This window comes from Corvus moneduloides, chromosome Z (genome assembly GCF_009650955.1).
Source record: "Corvus moneduloides isolate bCorMon1 chromosome Z, bCorMon1.pri, whole genome shotgun sequence".
Taxonomy (NCBI): Eukaryota; Metazoa; Chordata; class Aves; order Passeriformes; family Corvidae; genus Corvus; species Corvus moneduloides.
This window is the reverse complement of record NC_045511.1, coordinates 5,251,347-5,274,084: the sequence shown is the minus strand read 5'-3', so window position 1 is coordinate 5,274,084 and position 22,738 is coordinate 5,251,347. Positions and strand designations below refer to the sequence as shown.

The window sequence follows — 22,738 nt, the reverse complement described above, 5'->3', positions numbered from 1 at the left end:
ATGGACTGAACGATATTTGGAAGTGGGTGGCTGTCTCGTTGTGATAATGTTTTCATAGCACGAGCAAGAAGAGACTTCTCTTTCTAAATGGACTGAACAAGGTTATTATGGAAGTGGTAAACAGACTGAACATCTTAAGGGTTGTCTTTTTACATTGCCAGTGGGAGAAGGGAGGAAGGTGGGGGGAGGGGGGGAGTTCTGAAGGTATGGTATAACTTTTTTTTCTTCTTTTAGGTCTGTTAATAAACTTCTTCATATTCTTTCAAGTTTGGTGCCTGCTTTGTGTTTCTCCTAATTCTTATCTCACAGAAGGTAAACAGTAATGAGTATTTTGGACCAAACCACTACATATGGTCAAGACACTACTGATGGCTTCAGTTCCGCAAAGAATTACTAGATTATGCTAAATCAATAACATATTCTCCTTCCACTTATTCCTCCAATACTGTACTTGAGGTAACAGGCTACTACAGGCTGTGTACAAAGACACAACAGAGCTCGTGCCTGGAAAGCATTGTGCTAAAATTAAGAAGCCCTGATGAAACAAAACAGCATCTTTAAAGAACTGTTTTTGTCACTGCCCTCTCTGGAGCTCTTGGTTCTAGAAACAGAATATGAGATGCCTGTTGTAGCTTATTCAGTTCATAAGAGTTTAATGGCATAAGCTCTGCATCACAAAAATAAAAATCACCAAGGCTCCTCTTACACTTAGCTGGCCAGTGAAGAAATAAAGCTGCATTTGCACATTACTGTGTCTGACCTAATGTTTCTCTACAATTTCTAGATCAGATCTGCCTCTTACTCAGCTGGTTTGAAGCATCAAGATTTGCCTCCTAATTGTCTTCTCTTGAGCATAATTGCTTTTACTTGAGCATATACCAACACACCAAAAAGTACACATTAGAAAAGAGACACCAAAGGCAAATTCTCATTAAGTGCCAAAAGTAATGTATTATGGAACAATAAAACCTTATATTTAAATAAATTAGGAAAATGCAAAGGATTTGATAACATCCTTTTATAGAAAACTTGTTCTACAGAAACCAGAAACTTCTAAACAAATCCATTCAAACACCTCCATGGGATATTTTGTTAAAAAAAGTGAAGTTTTCTTTTTGTTTTGGTAGGGGGTTTCTGTTCTGGGGGGTGGTAGGGAGTTTCTGTTGTTTTACTCAGTCTTTTTTTTTTAAATGGCACTCCATAACCCCCCAAACCAATGACTACACTTAACTATGTAATAAATAGTAATCAGTATTGATTAGATCACGAAAATGCCCAAACATCTGTAGTAACTGCTCATTGATTAACGTTTGTATTCTGCAATTCATTAGCACTAGAAAAACATCCAAAAGAACCTTTTGCCACTGTGTAACTTTCACAACTGGCTATAAATAAATTAGTCACGTTATTGACAAAGAATACATTGTATACAGTGTTTCTTTACTGGATTTGTTTTTACCCAAAGTAGTTATTGTTTAACATTTATGTTTCAGACTAAAAAGTACCCTGCAGAATGTGAGAACTGGATCCAGACTTCAAGTCACAGAGCTGTACTTTGGGGCTTTTGGTACCAACTGTAACAAGAGAAACAAAGACAGCTAAAGAACTCCCCTGCATTTGAGAGAACAACAACAAAAAAATCTTAGCAATGACAAAAAAATAGAAGAAAATTGCTAGCTGCATAACTGCTCATTCAGTCAGAGCAGTGCTTCTATTAATAGATTTGCATTTTTAGATCAAACGAATTTACCATGTAACAAACAAAATTTAGAAACTGGAGGTAGACAGGACCATACTTAGGAATCTTAAAAATACCTTCTCCAATATTTTTTTGCTAAACATAGTTAAACTGCTTACATGTAAGCAATACACAGATCTATTTACACAATTTACTATATTTGGATTTAATAACCTTTAAATGCTAACTTATGCAATGAAAGAATCTAATTATAGCTAAGAATTTTATCAGTAAGGAGAATTATTGATGCATTATTTCAGAAGAACAAATACGATACTCTCACTGACATCATCCAACTAATGGATAATGTTTTCTTTTATCAGCAAACTTACATCTTATGAAGACTTGATTTATGTAAAAATAAGACAGAGCAGGGGAAAAAAACCCAAGTGAGTATTACTTATTACTATAAACCTTATCTATCTACATCTATATCTTTAAAACAGATACATACCTGCTATTAAACAATGCTTTGTAGCAACTGGAGACATGTGATGGCTATAGACTGTTCCCTCAAAGTGAAATATATCTGCAGGCTGATAATAAAAACATCAAATTAATGACAATGCAAGTATATTAGCAGAATGTAAATGCTCACCATTATTTTTCAAGTAACAGCTACAAGTAAGACTAATACAATTACTACTATTTACATAGTAATAATAACTCTCCTGGTTAGAAACCAGATCACACAAACATCCCAAAGTAAGTCTGTTTCCAACAGTAGGACAACACCAGAGCTCAGAGACAACCCAAAAGAAAGACCAAGAAAATTGGCTAATGAGAAGTGTGAATGGAAATTGTTATAGTTATCAAAAATTAATAAAGCTAGTAAGTAAACAAAAAGGTTGTAGTACGGAAATAGAGTCAACCGGAAGAAGGCACTTAAAACTAAGTTTAGAGCCCCTTGTCATTCACAAACACCACACACTATTTTCAATTCCAAAAAAAATTAAAACACTTCCACATAAAACTATCTGACTTATGAGTATTTAAAATTAATGGAGCATATTTACTTTAATAAACTTTAATATTTACTTTGATAAGTACAATTGCTTCCAGGTAAACTGCTTTTATTGTCTCATTCTAAAATACCGTATATGAAAAATCTCTTAAAACTGAGTCATCTGTACTTTCAAAAACACCATTTGGTGGCAGAACAGGTCATTTAATAACCTTTACATGTACACTATGTCTTTCAAGGGATGCTTGCAGAACTATCTGGAAACATAATACTTAATTGTTTATGAGAAGATTTAGCAACTGCAAGCATAGCTTCATATCTCACAATTAAAAAAAAAAAAGAAAGAAACAAAAAAAAAAGGGGTAAAATTTTGTCCTTTATTATGTCCCTAGGATGACATATCTCCTTTCAAAAAAAATTATTTCACTATGCCTGAAACAGCAAATAGTATCAATGTAAGTTCATTAATACATTCATAGGGAACAGGACAAACTGCAGTCATGAATTCACAGTTCAACAGAAGATATGAGGATTAGTCAGTCAAAGCAGCATAAATTCCTAAATAATCTGTTTACTTTATTAATGTCAGTTACATTGGTTAGCATATTTTTAATGGTTTCTCTCATTCTCTACTGATTTTTAGAAATGGTGTCTATAGTGCTTAAAACAGCAGAATTCTGGACCTGGATCCTGCATGCCAAGACCAGTGCTTCAAAAGCACTGGTTATTAGACACTGATTACTCAAAATAAGTCACCTTGCTGCACACTGCCATTAGACTCAACAAACCCCACGAATGAACTGCAGATTAGACCTTGCTGGAAAGCTTACCCAGCAAAAATTCAACTAGCTCTATTCTTCCTCACAGCAAAAGCAGAAAGGAACTGTCCCAAGGGTTCCCAGCTCTCCTACGGTTTAGACATTCAGGTCTTCAGAAATGGGCAAGTACACACCAAGGTGTGTACACGAATGCCAGGACCACACCACCCTGCTGCTCCGCCCACAGTTCTAACAGGTGGTTGGTTTTCATCCTCTGGATGCATAGTCCTGTTCAGCTCTGGGAGAACTTCAGATATGCAATGAATAACATGTACACAAAGAAGGCTGCAAGCTGTAGAAACTCTCTCTTACTTGTAAAGTATTTGTATCCCATATTTTCAAGGTTTTATCAAATGAGCTGGATGTAAATATGCCTGTGTCATGAGGATACCACTGGACTGTCTCCACACTGAATTTATGTACATCAGGATGACTCCTAAAATCAAGGAAAATATTCCAACTGGTTAGAGTTTTGATAATCATCTTGTAGTTGTCTTGGTATTTGACAAGTTGAAAACATAAACATTTTTTTAAATTTGTCCTGAAGTTTTCAAGAACAATACTTTTGTTGGCTTGATTTTCATTCAACTAATACTAATTACTTTGAAGAGTCTTCATTTCAAGAAACCACAGATCATTACCTTTTCAAAATATGGTAACCGTAGCATGTATCTAGACACTCGAGACTGAAGCATAAAAAGTGTCTTTTGAAATGTTTAAGTTGCCATGTTTACAGATCTAATGTTAAATGTGAAGGCCTAATACTACAAACCATTTATGCTTCTTAGAAATGGATCCACTGAAAAATACAATCATGTATGCAGTTCAAAAAATTCATTAGTATTAGTGAATAATTACAGCTACATAGTTATTGGCAATCCCTGTCTGCCAAAGTCACCAGAGAGCAGTAGGCTAAGTTACTGAGAGTAACTTATATTTGCATTCAGAAATGAAAGAGGAAGAACAATAGGAAACGTTTGACTGAATTGTGGATATTTACAGAATGCAATATAATTAATAATTAACTGTGGTACAAAGAACAGACAGCAGAGCCAATTTTGACAGCTCCAGGATACAGACTCAACTGACCAGGGTCCGAATAATACATGTCATTCAAATACCTGGTAGACCACTCCTATCTGAGCTGGATTCACATGGATCCAGCTTCAGGGGCCCAAAACCAGCTGTTTGCTCACTCTACCTTCTGCAATGGGATGAGAGAGAGCATTCAAGTGGCAAAGGTGTGAAAAGTTGTGGATTGAGATAAACATTTTTTAATAAATAAAAGGGAACAAATCAAAACAAACCCTACTCCCCCAGGAAAATAAAAAAAAACCAAAACAAAAACCCAGCCAGTGAAGCGATGCAAAGGTAATCCCTCACCATAGGCTTAAACTGCTACACGTGACATTTTACGGTATGGAATATCAATATGTCTCCGGTTAATCTGAGTCAGATGTTTCAGCTATGTTTCCTCACAGCCTATTGTCCACCCCCTGAAGGGGCAAAGTGATGAATGGTGAATGCCTTGACACTACCAAGCACTGTTCAGCACCCATTAAAACATCAGTGCATTATCAAGACTGGTTACAAGTCCAAAACATAGTACTATACAAACTACTATGAAGAAAATTAACTCCATCCCAGCTAAATGCAGTACTTATGACAAAACAGTTCAACTGCAGCTAGAAAAGGGCTCACGAGAATTCTTTGCTTCAGCTCTTACCTCTGCATTGTTCTCTCAAGTGTCCTGGCCTCAACAAGCAGTAAGTATTGGAGGGGATCATGCAAACAGAGATGTAGATCTTCAGTACTGCCATGGATACAAGACTATGACTTTGGGATGTACCTATGCCTGGCCTAAATTTGTCTACAGCAGCACTGCATAACACTACCTTTTATAGGAAGGAGTGGGTCATCACAGAAGAGAAAGAAAATCAACACCTTTCACCTCTGAAAGGAATTAAAGGAGACATCATCCCAATAGGATGCTGAATTCAAAATAACTAAATGCATGACAACAGTCTTACATACTGTTGTAAGCTATGTCAAAGTGTAGTGACTTACGCTGAAGGGAAAAAAACATACATACTTGTTCTTCTGAGTGTTGGCATACCTTTAAAATATCCCATCCAACACTTGTGATTTGTCTTTGAACAGACCCGAACTCTTGATTGAACTAGGGCCTTCAATTCAAAACTGCTGAAGTGTCATTTTTAACAACTCAGCCTCAGCCTTCTATCAAACTGCCTCCTCACATCTATAACATTGGTTCCTACTTAGTCAAGAATACAGATCAACAGTAAATGTTATTTAACCCAACGATCTGTTGATGCAGAATAATGTTTCCAATCCAACCAGCTTGCTCACTGCTCCTGAAAACCTCTTATGCAGGATGGACAGCATGTTTGCATAAACTAACCCTCATTTCTTCCAGGCAAACCAGGAGGGATGTGACTGAAATCCTGGGAAGAGGATGGGGAGTTCTAAATGGCATAGACTCTGATTTATTAAGGAACAAAACTAGTTACAGTAAGTAGTGACTTAAATAAACTGAAACACCCTCTGTGATCTTCCTTTTTGGCTTTGGGAACTAATCAATCGTTTCAAATGGATATATTACCTCAGTGGGAGGGGGTTAATGAAGAAGACCATCAATTGATCACAGATGCACTTAGCATAGTCCAAATCACTGTTTCTTTAGCTCTTACTTCTATCCAAGCTCAACTGTGGATGCAATTGATGACAGCTACAATCATAAGGGAAGGTGAAGAAACCATTACCTATTGAAATTTGAGAGGTAATTTGGGATAATACAACTGAATCTCAAAAGAAATTCCAGTTCTGCTGGTACTTAGTCAATTTTACCTGTGGTCCCATCAGCAGCACAGCCACAGCTTTTGTGTTAACAATACATAATGCTTCACTATATGATATATACCCAAGTCATTGCATTAGGATTAAACCACAATAGAACTATACTCATTCTCTGGAGTAGAGAGTATGGACCTAAAAAGATGGAAATAAATGGGAGACTACTGATGCCAACATGAGCATTGCAGGAGAGCAACAAGGATACATTTGTGAATGTAACACCATCAAAACCCAAGACATTTGTCTTGACATCGAGCAATATATTTCTCATTTCGAGACTCATCCTAATGAAAACTTGGAAACTGTGTATATTGGTAAAGGATGAGCTTGTATGAGACCCTCTTGTGATTTCAATTTGTGGATAACATTATTGTAGATACAAGTAATCACTCTAATATTGTGCTATAACTTTGCCAACATTATGGAACGTAATTTTAGTTAATCAGCTCCTATTGTATCCTATTAAAATATTAGAATCTAATTATACTCTGATTCAAGATTGCAGCTTACTCCCATTGGTATGAACCTCATGCTGTTAAAGAAATTGTTACAGCACAAAGACCTGAGCTGCTAGTTGAAAACAAATCCAAAAAAATGAAGTCTATCTGGACAACAGGCTTCATTTGCTGTCCATTATCATGTGGAAGAAATAAATTATGTGATGGAGTAGGTGAAGAAAGATGGAGAACACCAGTGGTGGGACACCCTTTTTGGATGGTCACCAACAGCTACCAGAATTCTCAACAGAGTGCATCACTCTGTTGTCGTTTTGTTGATGGTAACTTTTTTGCTTTTTGTTCTAATACTTATATTGTATGTTAGGGTTTGGATGATTATGAAACCATTCGCCTATTTGCTATCCCCACTAATACCAGATAACCACAAACTAGGAACATATTAGATGATCCACACTGCATAAAAGTGTGAAACATTCTCAGATTCTATTTGGATATTGTGAAGCTTGAGTGACTAGTCATGGGTGGATTATGTGGAAAAATGGCTGGGGGTAAAATTAGAGGAAACTGAGAAGTCACATTGACATCCTAACAGAAGTTATAATGATACGGGAATTATAGGGTCAAGTGCAGTTGCTTCTGGATGGAATGTGGTGAGCATGACTGAAAGCTATTCCACAATGATTCTCCATACACACAATCTGCAACCTCAAGCACCTGCTAAGCAGCATGAAATGGGGGATGGAGACAAGACACCATGGCCAGGCACTGTTGAACTCCGTGCAGGGAGGGGTACTTTCTAGCTGATAAACCACATAGCACCTGTCCACCAAGGGAGATAGGAGAAGATGTCTTGCTGCTGAACCAGCAACTGTGGTGAAATCACCCACCCTGGATGAACTTGGTTCATTATCATCTAATTGTAATACTAACACAGACCTCTATCCCAAAGTTCAGAATCACAGAATATTCTGAATTGGAAGACATAAGGATCATCAAGTCCAACTCTTAAGTGAACAACTGATACAGGAATCAAACCCAGAACCCTGGCATTATTAGCACCATGCTCTAATCAACTGAGCTAATTCCAAGTTACCCACCCCCAAGGTAAGATTGAGCCTCATCGAGCACGCACTCTGCCTTTGATTGACTGTATCTTTAAGAGGAAAGGGAGAGAATTTTACACCAATCAGTAGCAAAGGTACAGTAACTCAAGCTCCAACTAAACATAATGGAATAGTATAGAAGTAAGTCAAGAATGGTGAAAAGCTGAGGAAGATCCCATCATAACTTCTGGGATCAGTTAACACAGTGATCCGTCTCTTCTTCCCCAGAGGGACACCTGTTGGTAAGAACCTTACTCTATGTGCGCTTTAGTAGGAATTAAATCTTGTCTGTATATTGGTCTGAACATGTTTTCAGTCACAAACATCGACTGGCAGGCCTTCAACCTTAACCTGTCACAATTTTCTCGTATTAATAAAGAGTGTTACTCCACAGTTAGTGAGTCCTTCATGGACACTGGCAGTCTCTGGCAGTGGGTAATATACTCAAATAAAGTGGGAAGCCCCACTGAGGTGTCTCTCTTATGCTGTTGGTGTGTGTCCCTGAACAAGGCCATTGAACCACTCCCCGATCCAGCAGGACTGTTCAGTGAAGGGTCCCTTAACAGTGCGCTGAGGGGCTGGTTGGGCACAAAGATCTTAGCTTTCCCAGGGCACTGACAGACTAATCCAACACGAGGAGTTGAGGAAATCTTCCCTTTCTACATGACATCTATAGACCTGATTTAATCTGAGCTAATAAACCTTTCTGGTCACTTGGGTTGCTACAAACGAAAAGACACCTTTAAGGAGAGTTACCTGAAGCCAGCACTGACAATACTAAGCAAGAGGTATTGAGTGACTTTTGAGCTTAGTTTAATGATTTCTGCATTGCTCCTCCATCTCTGAGGCATACCCTAGAATGGCCTGTTACTCTGGCACAGTGCTAAAAGTCAACAGATTTCATGCATTTATTCTTCAGGGAGGTGTGCTGGTTTTGGCTAGAGTAGAAACAATTTTCTTCACAGTGCCTACCATGGGATGCATTTTAGATTTGTGCTGGACAGAGCTGGTAACATAGAGATGCTTTTGTTATTGCTAAGCAGGGCTTACACAGAGCCAAGGCCTTTTCTGCTTTTCATACTGACATGCTGGTGAGGGGGCTGGGGGTGCCTGGGAGTAGACACAGCTGGGACAGATGACCCCAACTGACCAAAGGGATATTCCAGACCACGTAACATCAAGCTCAGTATATAAAGCTGAGGGAAAGAAGGAAAAAGGGGGAGACATGTTTGGAATTAAGTCATTTGTCTTCCTGAGAGACCATTATGTGTGATGGGGCCCTGCTTTCCTGGAGATGGCTGAAGCAGTGTATTAAGTCCTTGTTTTGCTTGTGTTTGCAGCTTTTGCTTTCCGTATTAAACTATCTCAACCCAGGAGTTTTCCAGCTTTTACCCTTACGATTCTCTCCCTGATCCTACTGGTAGGGGAGTGAGCAAGCATCTGTGCAGAACTTGGTTGCTGGCTGGGGTTAAACCATGGCAGAAGTCAAGCTAAAAATCTTGACGACCTGCAGAGCCAGGAAATCAAGCCTGACTCAGAGCAAGCTTACTCCTGGAGAGGGATTTCTATGCACTGTGCAGAAAAATCTAAACCCATGGAACTAATTATCCAGTTACAATAACTGTAAGCGCACAGCACTGGACTGTGTTCACCTCTGCACCAGAACAATCAGTTCTACCATAATCCACAGGGATGAGGAATGAACTAAAAAACTCTTCAGTAGCTCTGCAGAAATCACCTTTGATCTGGCTAAACTTAGTAGTGGCTACATGCCATTCAGCCTAGTTTCATGTCTCAGGATGTACAGTATTCCCAGTTCATTCCATCTAAAGTATTTTCACCCATTTCTCAAAATATCCCAGCCTTTTCTGCCAAAGACAAATACATAATTAATTCTGTGGATAGTAAGGCCATTGTCATTCATTCTTCCTAGACATGTTTTGAGTAGTAGAGACTACCTTAAAGATTATCTGTATATTATGTATATCATCTAGAAACTGGTACTGTTTCATTACTCTCAAATGCCAGTTTTTGTCACAGGCCAATATGAATCATATGAAACCAGTTAAAACTCTCTGTGCTGATTCTCAGGAAAACAGGGAAAGGTTTTTTTTTTTTTTAATCTGCAAGAGTGGCCCTATATTCTCGATGAGAAACACAGGGTAAATCACAGCCTACCACCTGTAGGAATTATCTCTTTTGGTGTTCTAAACTATTGGATCATCAGCAAGTCCAGTTTAGGGTCTATGCAGAAACACCTTTAAAGAGCCTCTAGCAGAACTTATTCTTTAAGCAACTTTGAGACCAGACCTATGTTCTGCCCTGCACACTTGGAAGACCGACAAACTTTCACAACATGTCAGCACTACTATATCCTTCAAAGATAGGAACCAGACAGTCAGAGGGAAAGTGTTTCTTAAGTATAAATCCATTTATTATGTCAAAAACTCTGAGTAATATTCCAAATATCTGAAGCTATATATAAACTGTAGCTAATTAGCTACAGTAAGTATTTGAAACATACTAGGAAGCTTGAAGAATACTAGGAGTAAATAACTGAGGCAAGAAACCTACTAAGGTAATTTAAGCAATAATAATCATAAGCCTGTCATTTAGAGCAGTGTCACACAAAATCCAATTCTACTAATAAAATTTATGCCTCAACTGGTAAGAAATAAAAGATGCATCTATGCAAATTAGTACCTAGCCAAAAACTAGACTACCAACTAACAATGCTCCTAAACAGAATCTTCAAGGATGGAATATTTCTACTGACCTAATTGAAGTTAATGATGCCATTATTTTAGCACAGATTTGACAGCTTTTATGTTGTACCTTCTTAGCATGAATTTCTTCAATTTGCTGCATCTGTTTCAGAATTCATTTCAGTTTGGAGATTTGGGGATGTACAGTCACTATATGTTCTTAAATACAATTCAAAATAGGCTTGTGCAAGAAGCCCAGCCATCAACACTTACAAAACGCAGCAGTAGATTCTGTTCCTATCCATTGGTGGTGATGTATGTTCTATTAGCATTTTTCTTTCTTATGGTCCTAGATATTGTTAAGGCCTTTTATTGTTACAAATTTGTTCTGCTGTTGTATATCTGACTCCTGATGACTCTGACTCTTAGGCTTCAAGTAATTTGTAGACTGGGAAAAAATAAGGGGAAAATGCAGCTACCAAACTTTTACAAAGTAGAATATCTCTTACTGTGAGTCTTACATGAAGTTCTAATCTACTAGATAACCCTACTATCCAAATAAAGGAAAAACCAGCTTTTGCTAGAAGACTTAATGTCTATAATGGAAAAATTTGTATTGCCTGCAGGGACAGCCTGACAAATCAATAAAGACTTTGACTCTTTATAAAGATTACACACAGCATGGTGGTACCCTGTTCTTTAGAAAAATACATCCAATTTTTTCAGTAACATATTTGTCTTCATTCAAACATGTTCTTAAGAAGTTCTGTATAAATCACTTCTGTACCTGCTGAACACCTAAAACTAAAACTAAAAAAAGCTACTAGGAAAGCTGGAAACAGAGAGAGGGAAAATAAACAATTGCAAATAGGTATTAGATTTTTTTCTGAACAGACAAACGGGATTATGCAAGTAATTCTTCTGCTTAGAAGTATATTCACTCAAATACATGCATTATATATATTTGGGGAGTACATGGAATATTTCTACAGCAGTACCAAAATGTCTTTCTCAGTTACTGGCATAGAGGCACCAAATTTCAACATGAAACAATAAGAAAACGCACAGGTGAAAAATTATGAACTAGAGGAAGGTTTGGGTTTTCTTTTTTTTCCCCGTGTCTTCTTTTTCTAGTGTTAAAATACGAAGTTAGAGTATTAGGTGTGACTTTTTTTTGTGGTGTCTACAGCAATGTAAAACTGTCTAACTTTAGTTTCCATATGAGTACAATTGTTGTCCTTCATTTTAACTTTTGAAACTCCTATAGATTTGCTCAAACAATATCAGAGTCACTGTACATATATTGTAACTATTAGAGTAGACAAATTAAGAAACAATCTTTGCGACTAGCCTTCAAAGATTTCTGGCACTATTTTCTACAGTCCTTTTATCCTAGAAATAAGAACAGACATTAATTTGCAGGTTTAATTCTTGCCACACAAGGGGTATATACTTCGTTAAAAGACTTTTGGAGTACTTACCTTCCAACAGTAAAAAGTGCTTTACATGTGTAACTTGGTTTCCTGCTCAAGTTTTCAAGGTCATAAAGTACAATAACACCATCTGATCCACCAGATAACATGCTGAAAGTGTTAATAGACACAAAAGTTTAAACACTCATAATCTCAATATGCTCAATGTAATAGTGTGTTCAACAAGGAAACAAATCCATAGTACCACAACACAGTGAATTACTTACGTACACTTTTACCAAGTAAAGTATATACTTACTATCTTCCCTCAACAGGCTCAATATCGAGGGTGTTAATACCACTTCCATGTATTCTTTCCACATCTCTATCTTTATTTAATTCCAAACTTAGGACCCTACCCACAAAAAAAAGGAAGAAAGAGAGATGTACAAGAACAGAATTATCAAATGCTACTATGTAGTTCTAAACAGCTGAAACCTAGTTACATTTAACTCATCCTTGCCTTTTTTTTTTTTTTTTTGCAAAACTACATGATATGGTGATAGAAATAAGTCTTGTGAAGTTGGCAGAAAAAATACTTTGTTGTTTGGAAGGTAAGAGAAACAAATATGTAAAACAGGCTCAAAGGAAAAGCAGAGCTGCTCTTGGGGTCAACACATTAAGCAAAACCTGGAATGTAATTTGACAGCACTGAGAAAAAGAATCATTAAGAACCTTGTAATCACAACAAATACTGGCTACTTTGAAGCTTCACCATGTAGCAGCCTTTCAAGCTTCATCCTGCTTGGAACTACGGACACCTAGTGGACAAATAGATTTAGTTTATCAAGTTTACAGTATTTCCTTTAATGAAACGAAGTTTGTATGCTACATTTTCTGCAACCTTAAAAAAAAACTAGGCTACCCTCAATGACGAAGCTTCCAAGACAACCTTTTCTGACCTGCAATTCTTAGCTTGTATTTTTAAATATGCCAATATTACATAGTCAAAAAAGAGATATTCTGCTTCATTAAATCATATTACCTAGTATAAAATTTAGCCTCACAAGATCATCAGAGCTTTCTACAGCACCACTTTGTACAAACCACAACACCACCACCACAACAAAAACGTAACTAAGTAGGCAGCTGAAAAGCTGTGAGGCAGAGTGTCCCTACTTGCTTCAGCTTGAGGGGCAAAAAATCCTGATGTGAGAACCTTAGGTTGCTATGGGCAGGTCCCCAACATCATGTCTGTAGACATGCTATAAAAGCAGCAAGTCATTTAAGCTCTCTCAAAACATGTTTAATATAGTTATACAAGAATTCACCTAGAATAAGAATTCTGACATATACAAGATACCCAATTTAAAACCTTTGAGTTCCTGATGAAATTTTAGGAAACAAGAAATCCCCCTGTGGAAATGTGTTAAAACATATAACTTTTAAAAAGCAGCTATAAATACAATCCACTTAATACTACGGATTTTTTTTTTTTAAGTCAAAATTTAAAAGTTTAGGAAGCGAAATGCTAAGCAGACAATTACCCAAGTAAGGTTAAGTCTGTCCAGGGTGTTACTATCCTCAACACTGAATGCTACATGAGTGCTGAAGGCACAGAGGGACATAATTGTGTTGTCAAAATGCACCCAGAAAGAAGCTTCCTGAATTAACCACAATTCATTTCAATTTTAAATATCTCTTCTACGATGATACAGCCCCATAAAGCCGTAAGTCGCCGACACAGATCCTCCTGATGGAATTGTGTGAGTGACTGAACGGGAGGTAGGCTTTATTGGATTTATCTTGAAATACAGCTGCAAAGTAAATTCTCTGATATTGAACTAACATCACATCATAACCTTTAGCAGGAGTACTAACAAATCCGTCTGTGTTGCCACCACTTCCCACAAAAACTGCTAGGAAGCTAATAAACCCCCTGCATCTAACTCTTCTTCAACCTGCCAAAATGCCGGGTTTGGGAAAAGGAAGGAGGAGCAGATGAGGGCTCATGAGCATTACAAACACCTGTTTCCTCACAAGCGGAGCACAGCCGCTCGAGGATTGAACCCCCTGGAGGAACCACGCCCACAGCAAGGGCAGTAACAGAGCTGCAGGGAGTGAGGCACAGCTGACCGCGCTGTGTGCACTCCGCCCAGGGCGGAGTACACCGTACACAAACAGCAGGGCTGCTGACCCACGCACGCCACAACCCCACGGGGCACTCCGAGGCGGGTGGGCACGGAGAGCGGCTGGGGCGGCTGCCCGGCTCTTCCGCCCCGGCCCCCACGGACAGCCGGGCTGCGGCGGTGCAGCCCCTCACCCCGCCCCGGGCCGCCCCACCGCGGGCCGGGCCAAATGAGGCTCGGCGGCAAGGCGGAGCCAGGGGCTGCCACTCCAGGGCCTCCCCACGCAGGGACACCCGCCCCGGCCCCGGTACCTCCGGGTGCGCTCGGCCCGGCGCAGCCGCGCGGGGTCATCCAGCCCGGCCTGGCGAGCAGCCATGAGCCCCAACATGGCGAGAGCGCCCGGCCCGTTCCGCGCCACGCCGCCATCTTGTCGCGGGCGCGGCCGGGATTGGCTGGGGGCGGGCCGGCGCGCGCCAATGGCAACCAGCGTTGCTGGCGCGCCCGACGCCCATAGGCGGCATCGGGCGGGGCGGGGCGGCGCTGGGCGCCCTCAGGCGGGACGGGGGCGGAGGCGAAGCGCGGTGCGTGCGCTGTGTCCCGTGTCACCGTCCCGGTGTCTGTGGGTGGAGGCCTTGCCGTCGGGATCCCGGCATGAGCCGCGCCTGGCGGGCACTCCGCGCTTTGCGGCAGCGCCTCGTGGGGCCCACCAAGGAGCTGGTGGGCACCGACCAGTTTGGCAACAAGTACTACCGGGTGCCCAAGCACGAGAGGCGGGCAGGTACGCACGGGGGCCGCGCTGGCGGCTCCAGGCAGGCGCGGGGGGAGCCGCGCCCCGCCCTCCTGCGCGGCCCCTCACCCGCAGCCGGCGGGGCGGCTGGACAGCGGCTGATAAAAAATAGTGGCTTGATCAGTAAAGGGAAGGAAAGTGCCTCTGCCGAGGGAGTCGAGGGCGGGCCCGTTCCGCGCATCGGGAAACACATGCGGGTTTCTCAGTAGGCTAATGCCATAATAACCGTAAAGCCAATCACTGGAGGGTTTCGGAGCGCAGCCTGTACTAAGTTGGTAGGCAGGCAGTAATTATTTACTGTTCTTGGTAATTCAGAGCGCTTCTGCATATGCTTTTAAAAGCTGGAGTCCAGAGAAGAGCAGTGAAGCTGGTGAAGGGTCTGGAGCTCAAGACCTGTGAGGAGCAGCTGAGGGAGCTGGGGGTGTTTATCCCGCAGAAAAGGAGGCTCAGGGGTGACCTTATTGCTCTCTACGACTTTTGCCTGACAGAAGGCTGTAGCCAGGGGTCAGCCTCCTGTCTCGGGCAACTTGTGACACGACAAGAGGAAATGGGCTCAAGTTGTACCAACGGAGGTTCAGGTTGGACATCAGGAAGAATTTCTTCATGGAAAGGGGCTGTTAAACTTTGGAACGGCCAGGGAAGTGGTGGAGTCACCATCCCTGGAACTGTTCACTAAACAACTGGATGTGGCACTTAGTGCTGTGGTTTAGTTGACATGGTGGTGTTGGTCATAGGTTGCACTTGATGATCTCAGAGGTCTTTTCCAACCTAACTGATGATGTTATTCTGTGAAATTAATTCTTACATGTACATGTATCCCACTCCTGTAGAAAAACACTTTTCTAGGTTTCTGTCTTTATTCCAGGAGTGTGGATGCGCTTACTGTCTATGGATGCCTTTATTCTCTATGGATATGCTGCACTATGTATAAATAATGGAAGGCAGGTTCCCTGAAGATGGCCAGATGCACATGCTATAATGTTTCACAGTCCTCTTTCCTCTCCCTGCACAGGCTTGTTTATCTGCTTGCTGTACTGCACATCTTTTGTATAACTGCATCAGCTAGAGCATCCCGAGACTGTGGAGGTATTTTTACTCGGTATTCTTCAGAATACAAAGAGAAGCAGAAAGTCTGAGACTGTATAGTTACTTGACCAGTACACCTTCTTTTTAGAAACACATAATGTCAGTTGGAGTCATTTTCCCTTCAGAGCAGTTGGCCTGACCTGTTTTGCTGTGCAACTTCCTGAACAACTGGCAGTGACTTAAAGCAAGTGTCAGACAAGTATCTGGGAAGAAATTGTGAACATCCTTTTGTCAGTAGTGTGTTTTTCCTCAGGGTTAATGTGCTGCTATGGTTAATATGCTTCCAGGTTTCTTGATCCTGCTTTCAACTTCTGCTCTTCTCACTGTTGGGGTTCATGGTGACATTGAGGAGTGTACAAAAGGCTTTGTCTTTTAGCAACAAGAAACAGTGAAAACTACAGTCAAGAGTTCTTCTGTGTGATTGCTGCAGTGTCAGTCCCTATTAAACAGCTAAAAATTACTTCTGTCAGAAATAGTGGTAGTTTTTTCTCAATATTAGGATTTATGCTGGCATGCCTTTCACAGTGAAAGCCAACTGCTGCAACTTTAAGGTTTACCTCTATGTTTGGAACTTTAGGTGTAGTGCCAGTAGGAGGACAGGAGAGGTGGAACGTAGCTATTGAACTCTGCAGGAGCACAGTATAAGAGGCTTTTAAAGTTAGTAAAGAATTGAAATAGTTGTATCTAACACATTGTGGCAGCCCTTATGTTTCCCAGTTTTTCTTCAGATGGACTGTAAGAATACTGAGAATTACACTCCACAGCTGAAGTTGCTCCAATTTCGCTTTGACAGGAAGGACTGGCTCTTAAATGCTCCACACTTGCTGCTCTGGCTGTAGTCTGTGAGAACAGTACTTATGTGAATCTTTAGGCTCTTGCCTGAAGTCTGTTTCAGTTATACAGCTCACACAATGCAGATCTGCTGAATTATCAGTATTCCTCTGTTAGTAGGTTTTTTTCTCTCATTCTTCTGCTTAACTTTCACTTGATATGTTGAAAATTCTGCACCACCAGCTTGCCCTGACACAATATTTTACTGCCACCAGAAGGGAGGGATCTTCTCTTTTCTCTATTTTCTTTCTCACTGCTATCTTTTCACAGTCATTTATTTGATGTTGAAAATAGTTTTCTACTTCCTGTAGAAAACTTCAATAAAACAATAAAATAAAATGACTGATGAAGAATAAATTGCAAGCTGGAAATGGCACAGAAGTGGGAATGAAGTGGATAAACAGTTAAATGGCATAAGGTTCTGCAAGATGTCTTGAAACAAAGAGAAAAGCTGGAACGTCTACAAAGTGTCTAATAATTCCTAACCATACTTACCGTAGTTTTTTCTAACAGTTTACCCTTAAGCTTTTTAATTCCTCTGGTTTGACCCAGTCAAATGCATATTATCTGGGAAAAAATGTGTATTAAAAGGCAGAATAAGGAATCTGGCAAAGGCCTAATGTTTAATTCACTCTTCCCATTCTTCTCTTCCATCTTTGGCATCAAATTAAGAGAAGGCTTTTTACAAATCATCTGAAATTTGACATGCTGAGGAATAAGATGACGTCTTCTATGTCAGTGAGTGTCAGATTATTCATAGTCGGAAATTTCTCCCTTATTCTTTTTTTATGTAATTAAAGAACAGGAGAGTTCATGTGGGAAATACTACTGCTATGATTTTGTGAAAATACAACTTGTAAGAATTCTGCTTATTTTCTGTATATTTGTCACTGTCCTTTAGCTTGATCTAAAAAAACCCTTAATCCCTCAGTATCAGCAGAATGACAGAACTCTGAAAGAAGCATGACTTCCACTAACAGGAAATTGATGGTGATTTCTTTTTATGAAAGTGATCAAATGTTGCTTTTTATTCTATTGATTTGTCCTGTGTTGCGGTAGTTGCTGGTACTCACTGTTAGACATACTTGACCATGAGATGTGGGTTTTAACAGTCATTAAGGAGAGAGGGAAATAAGTAGAATGAAAACAGCATCAGGCTTCAAAAAATTGTGAAAACAGACAGGAAATACTCTGTGAATGTCTTAGGAAGAATCAGTGAAAACTTACATAGGACATCTCATAGCTGTACCTCTTCCAGTGGTTAAAAGAACAAGTACAAATTACCTTAATGTGGATGAAGACCAGGAAGTACAGCAATAAATTACCTGGGCTAAATAATAAGTTTTTAGTGACCACAAAAGAAAAAAACCTCTGTGAGTCATATGAACTGGTATGAGTGCTGGAAAAATTGAGAAGCAGTGTCTCCTAAGTATATTCACAAGGTAGTGAGTGAAAACTGATGTGAAGTTGTTGGTTTGAGAAGCTACATTCGTATCAAATTTTTTTTCTGCTTGGACAAACTTCAATGGTTTTTAGACCTTTTTGTGTGCAAAATTTAAGAATATGGGTTATGAATTTGCTATGCAGATGCATAGGAGGCTAGCAACTGTTCTTGGAGTAGTCTGAAATGCTACCCTGTCAGATGCAGGGAATCCACTGGCTGCCTGTCGAAGGCAGAACTACTCAAAAGTTTTTATGAGGCATTTGGATGAAGAACAATAAAGCATTTTTACTACATTTGCAGGCCAAACTGTGCAGGAGGAAATGGGAAGTAGCTGTGAGTATTTCATGGCAAGTCACTGTCAAACTGCCATACAACTCAACTAGGGGACCAGCTGGGATGAAGACATACTTATTTAAAAAGAAAGCATATAATTTATTGGTTAAAGGGTTCTGAGAACATGGATCTACACAACTGACAAATTTACTGTCGTACAGCATGTATCAAAGTATTGTGCTGTTACAAATTTCATATCTGTGACCTCTTAATTTGGATACCCATTTGCTTCCTACATTTCCAGCTGACAGACTATCATCCACTTCCCTTACAAAATGGACTTCTTTGTGAATGTTCACTATTGTTTTAAGATACAGTTCTCCCTGACCTTTGTTGTTTGGGGTTACTTGGATGTAGGAGATTCTATGTCCATTAAATTTCCCCACACACTCGTTAATTCATTTCCACTGTAATTTGTGCCTTTATTTCTGTGGATGGCCATCCTTACAGTGTCAATATAGAAATGATACAAAGTTTCATCTATTCCAGAGCAGGATAGTGCCAATTCTCCCTCAGGCTTGTGGCTGAGGAGAAAATTCATTCTGACAGTAGTGAAGTGATTACAGAAGGTTGCTGCCTTTGGTGGTGGTAACTAACTGCCTCTCACAACATTTTTGAATAGCATCCTGTGCTGTACAAACAGGGTCACACCTGGCATTTGTGGACTTTAGTAACTTTGTGAAGAAGTTTAAAGATATGGGTGGTGAAGGTAATAGAAATTGAGGAAGGTCTATAGAAGTTAAAATGTACACAGAAAATTTCTGACTGTCAGTTTTTAAAAGAAACTAGGAATGTAAAAGTGCTGAGAAAGCAATGCTCTCTTTTGAAGTGTTAAAAACAAGCAATATTTGTTGTACATTAGGAAGATCTGCAGCATGTATATGATTCATAGCTCACCCAGTGTCCTAACCATATAGAGACCAGTGCAGGGTGGGAACAGCACTGGAAAGAAAATGAGTTGTAGAGGAAACCAGTGAGCTGTTGTGCGCAGGTTTCATTGCAAGGTCACTGCAGTGTGTCTGCACCATGCTTTGCTGTCTGCCTTATGGATTTAGGGAGGACTGGATATCTCTAGCACAGTGCCGGGCCTGATGGCTTGATCCCTTTGTACTGGACTGGATCAATCAAATATTGCAGAAAGACAGTATAAACCAGACAGGTCTTGCTTTCTCTCTCTTCACTTAGACAGGGTAGGTCTATCAGGACAGGCTGGACTTTGTTTCGGACCAGCATCCCACCTTAAGCTGGAGGTGAGAGTAAATAGTAGTATCTCTGCCACCTTCTGCTTCAATCAAAAGTCATCTGATACCTTTCTTTTGGCCTGCCTTGGTCTTTGGCAGGGGTTTGGAACAGAATAATGGAGAGTGTGATGCAAAGAATTCATGGCTTTTTTTCTGTCTCTTGTGAATTGCGCTCTTCTACACTCAGTCCAGCGTCCAGGACACTCTTGGAACCTGGGGCCTTGTCGGTAGTAGGGAGTAGTAGGAGCAGGTCAGTGTATACAAGTGGTTGATGTTGAGTTTCTTTACACCTCCATCATCTGTGATTCAGAGAGTTTACTTAAGGTTAAATTTAGTCTGTTTTCCAGGACCGAGTATCTGCAATACAGGCTTCGTAAATGTCAAAGGGGTAAAAAAATTGTTAGGTATATGCTGCAGGTATGGCTTTCATGTTGCCATGGTACCTAATATGCTGCTATTTTTTGAAATTTTTTATAAATGAGGATTTCTTCTTAAAAAAAGCAAGTTATGCACTTAAAAACTACTTCAAGATCCAAATCAGCACATGGTAAGTAGAGACAACACAGGATTATCTACAAAACCACACTTGCTTTGGTTCAAGTCACTACAGTAGATGTAGTCTCACCAATATCCTAAGCTCTTGGATGTCCAGGTCAAACTCAAGATATAGCAAGTGTACCCTGAGACCACCTTTACCTCTTTGTCATCATAGGAAAGTTACCTTGCATTCCTGATTTTGACTGCCTCTGAGTAATTAGGTTCTTAGGAGAAGAGCCAGCAACTTGAACAGGTTTTGTTGGGATGAAGGGAATAATTGTGGAGATTAAAGAAGTGTCAGTGATATGCAAGTGCTGATTTTAACATGTGTTTTGCCTTCATTCAAAATGTTCTAATGAGTAATTGCAAAAATACATGAGTTTGCAAGAGTATTGTAATTCTCCTGGGTGAATATAGAAAGGATTGGCATTTTGGAGTGGAAGGGAAGACAGATGTAAAATAATGCTGTTTCAGTCTGGTTGTCTTATTTTTCTTGAAAGAGAGAAAGTGAATGTTCGAAGTCCCTAGACTATAAGAATGAGCAGTCATTAGATTCAGTAAAGAAAGTAATGGCTAGAAATAGAAAAAGAGTTATGGAAACTACGTGCCAATATAGAGTGAAAAGTTCCTAAAAAATTAACTGTTCTCTCACAAGGAATATGGGAGAATTCAAAATTAGAGTATTTAATTTCCTGAAAACATGAAACTGGAGATAAGGTACATTGTTTAATGTTTATCAAGAGCTTTGATTTTCAGGTGGGGGAAAAAACTATGATCTGTGTTGAAGGTTAGACCTTCAACAACATAATGAGATGGGCTTATTTGAATGTAAAGATGGTTCTGTACTTAATGACTTTCTGTAAGTGGTGGGTTTTTACAAGATCACCTTAAAGTGATGACAGTGATAAAATATTACAACTACACCAAGCTTGTAATGAGAGGAATGTCCAGCATCACTCATTAACTCTGAGATATCTCTTCAGTTGGTTGTGATAAAAGATGGGAATAGGTGATTGAGTTGTAGTAATTGATGACTCATTTCAGTATCTTGGACAAGTATTTCACTAAATAGACTAGATTTATCAATGTAAGTAATTTATTTTTCTTATTACATAACATACTGTTGGCATTGCCATAGCTTTGGTACATGATTAATTGTTCTTGCAGTAGAACATGGAGTGATACTTAGTGTTCATATATTTTTAATTGAAAAACAAATTCCTCATGCAGTTTATGTATTTATTACAGCCAAATATATCTTGCTGGGAATAGTTGATTCCATTTCCATTGAAAATAATTTATAAAGACTCTGAATAACCAATTTATTATAAAAATGCAGGAAGATAAGGAGCCCTAAATACTTAACATCTGGTATATAGTTTTTTCTTCAAAAGGCTGATTAATGAGCAGGTTATATTTAAACTTTTTCAATATCTTCATTTGTACTCTTATCTATTACAATGATTAAGAGTTTAAATGTGCATTGTTAAGTACCAGCATATGCAAATTTTTATAAGAACAGTAGGTCATGATCAAGAGGTCAGTTTATTTCAAACATTATATAGGAGTGTTAAAAGCATGACTTAAGTTTTAAAGTTCTCTTTATGGGAGCAGCATACTCAGGTTTGACTTGATTTGGACCTTCAGCTTATCAGGAACTGCTGGAAAAAGCACAAAGCCTTCTGTATTCCATAGGTTTTTATATGTTGCACAAGCTCTGCATTAGGGGCCATATGCAGCCTAAACTTCTGATGCTGTGGGCTTTAAGAAGGAAAGTGGTAAGCTAAAATTTCTCAATACTCTTATTAAATACCATTGAGAAATACATGTGGCATTACCAAGTTTCAGTTGTAAATTTTGTTGCTTATAATTGAAGGAAGCACTGACCTCTGTGAGAAACATTTTCTTCAGGTGAAATGCCCACTCACATTTGCATAAGCCTGTATCTTGTGCACTAAATTCTCAACAAACCAGAAATGTATGAAGAAGAATTCTATATGAAGAAAAGTACTAAGTATTCAGTTGCATTATATATATGTTGTCCTATATCTAGTTGAATTCAGTCTTCAGTGGAAGTATGTACACTTTTTAATGAAAGTTAGAAAGATTTAACATTCTGTTGAGAATAAAGGAATCTTCTCTGATAGCTTTAGTAGCTCCTTGTTTTCTGTTTTGGATAGTAGCCTGTCACCTTCCTGTGCATCAGAGGTTTAGAGTAGAATTTCTACTTTTCTTCAAAATCTTGTATAAAATACAGTTTTTTATTGAAGACTAGACT

General features: G+C 39.4%; 2 protein-coding genes across 5 annotated transcripts in view; one reads left to right on the top strand and one right to left on the bottom strand.

Moving 5' to 3' along the window:
• The window catches only part of ERCC8 (ERCC excision repair 8, CSA ubiquitin ligase complex subunit), a 33,683-nt gene extending 19,030 nt beyond the window's left edge, over nt 1–14,653 (bottom strand). Inside the window, exons 1-6 of one of the 4 annotated variants that reach the window (XM_032097566.1) lie at nt 14,513–14,653; nt 12,392–12,487; nt 12,142–12,243; nt 3,833–3,956; nt 2,193–2,274; nt 1,506–1,574 (exon numbers count right to left, since the gene is read on the bottom strand). In XM_032097566.1, the coding sequence (XP_031953457.1) occupies nt 1,506–1,574; nt 2,193–2,274; nt 3,833–3,956; nt 12,142–12,243; nt 12,392–12,487; nt 14,513–14,589 (550 nt within the window). In that variant the 5' untranslated portion in view covers nt 14,590–14,653. The remainder of the gene's footprint in view (nt 1–1,505; nt 1,575–2,192; nt 2,275–3,832; nt 3,957–12,141; nt 12,244–12,391; nt 12,488–14,512) is intronic. The other 3 variants (XM_032097565.1, XM_032097567.1, XM_032097568.1) reach the window with 3 other exon arrangements.
• An 87-nt stretch (nt 14,654–14,740) lies between these two features.
• Nucleotides 14,741–22,738, top strand: part of NDUFAF2 (NADH:ubiquinone oxidoreductase complex assembly factor 2) — a 63,982-nt gene continuing 55,984 nt past the window's right edge. The window contains exon 1 of the mRNA XM_032097569.1: nt 14,741–14,979. Coding sequence (XP_031953460.1) covers nt 14,853–14,979 — 127 coding nt within the window. The 5' untranslated portion in view covers nt 14,741–14,852. The remainder of the gene's footprint in view (nt 14,980–22,738) is intronic.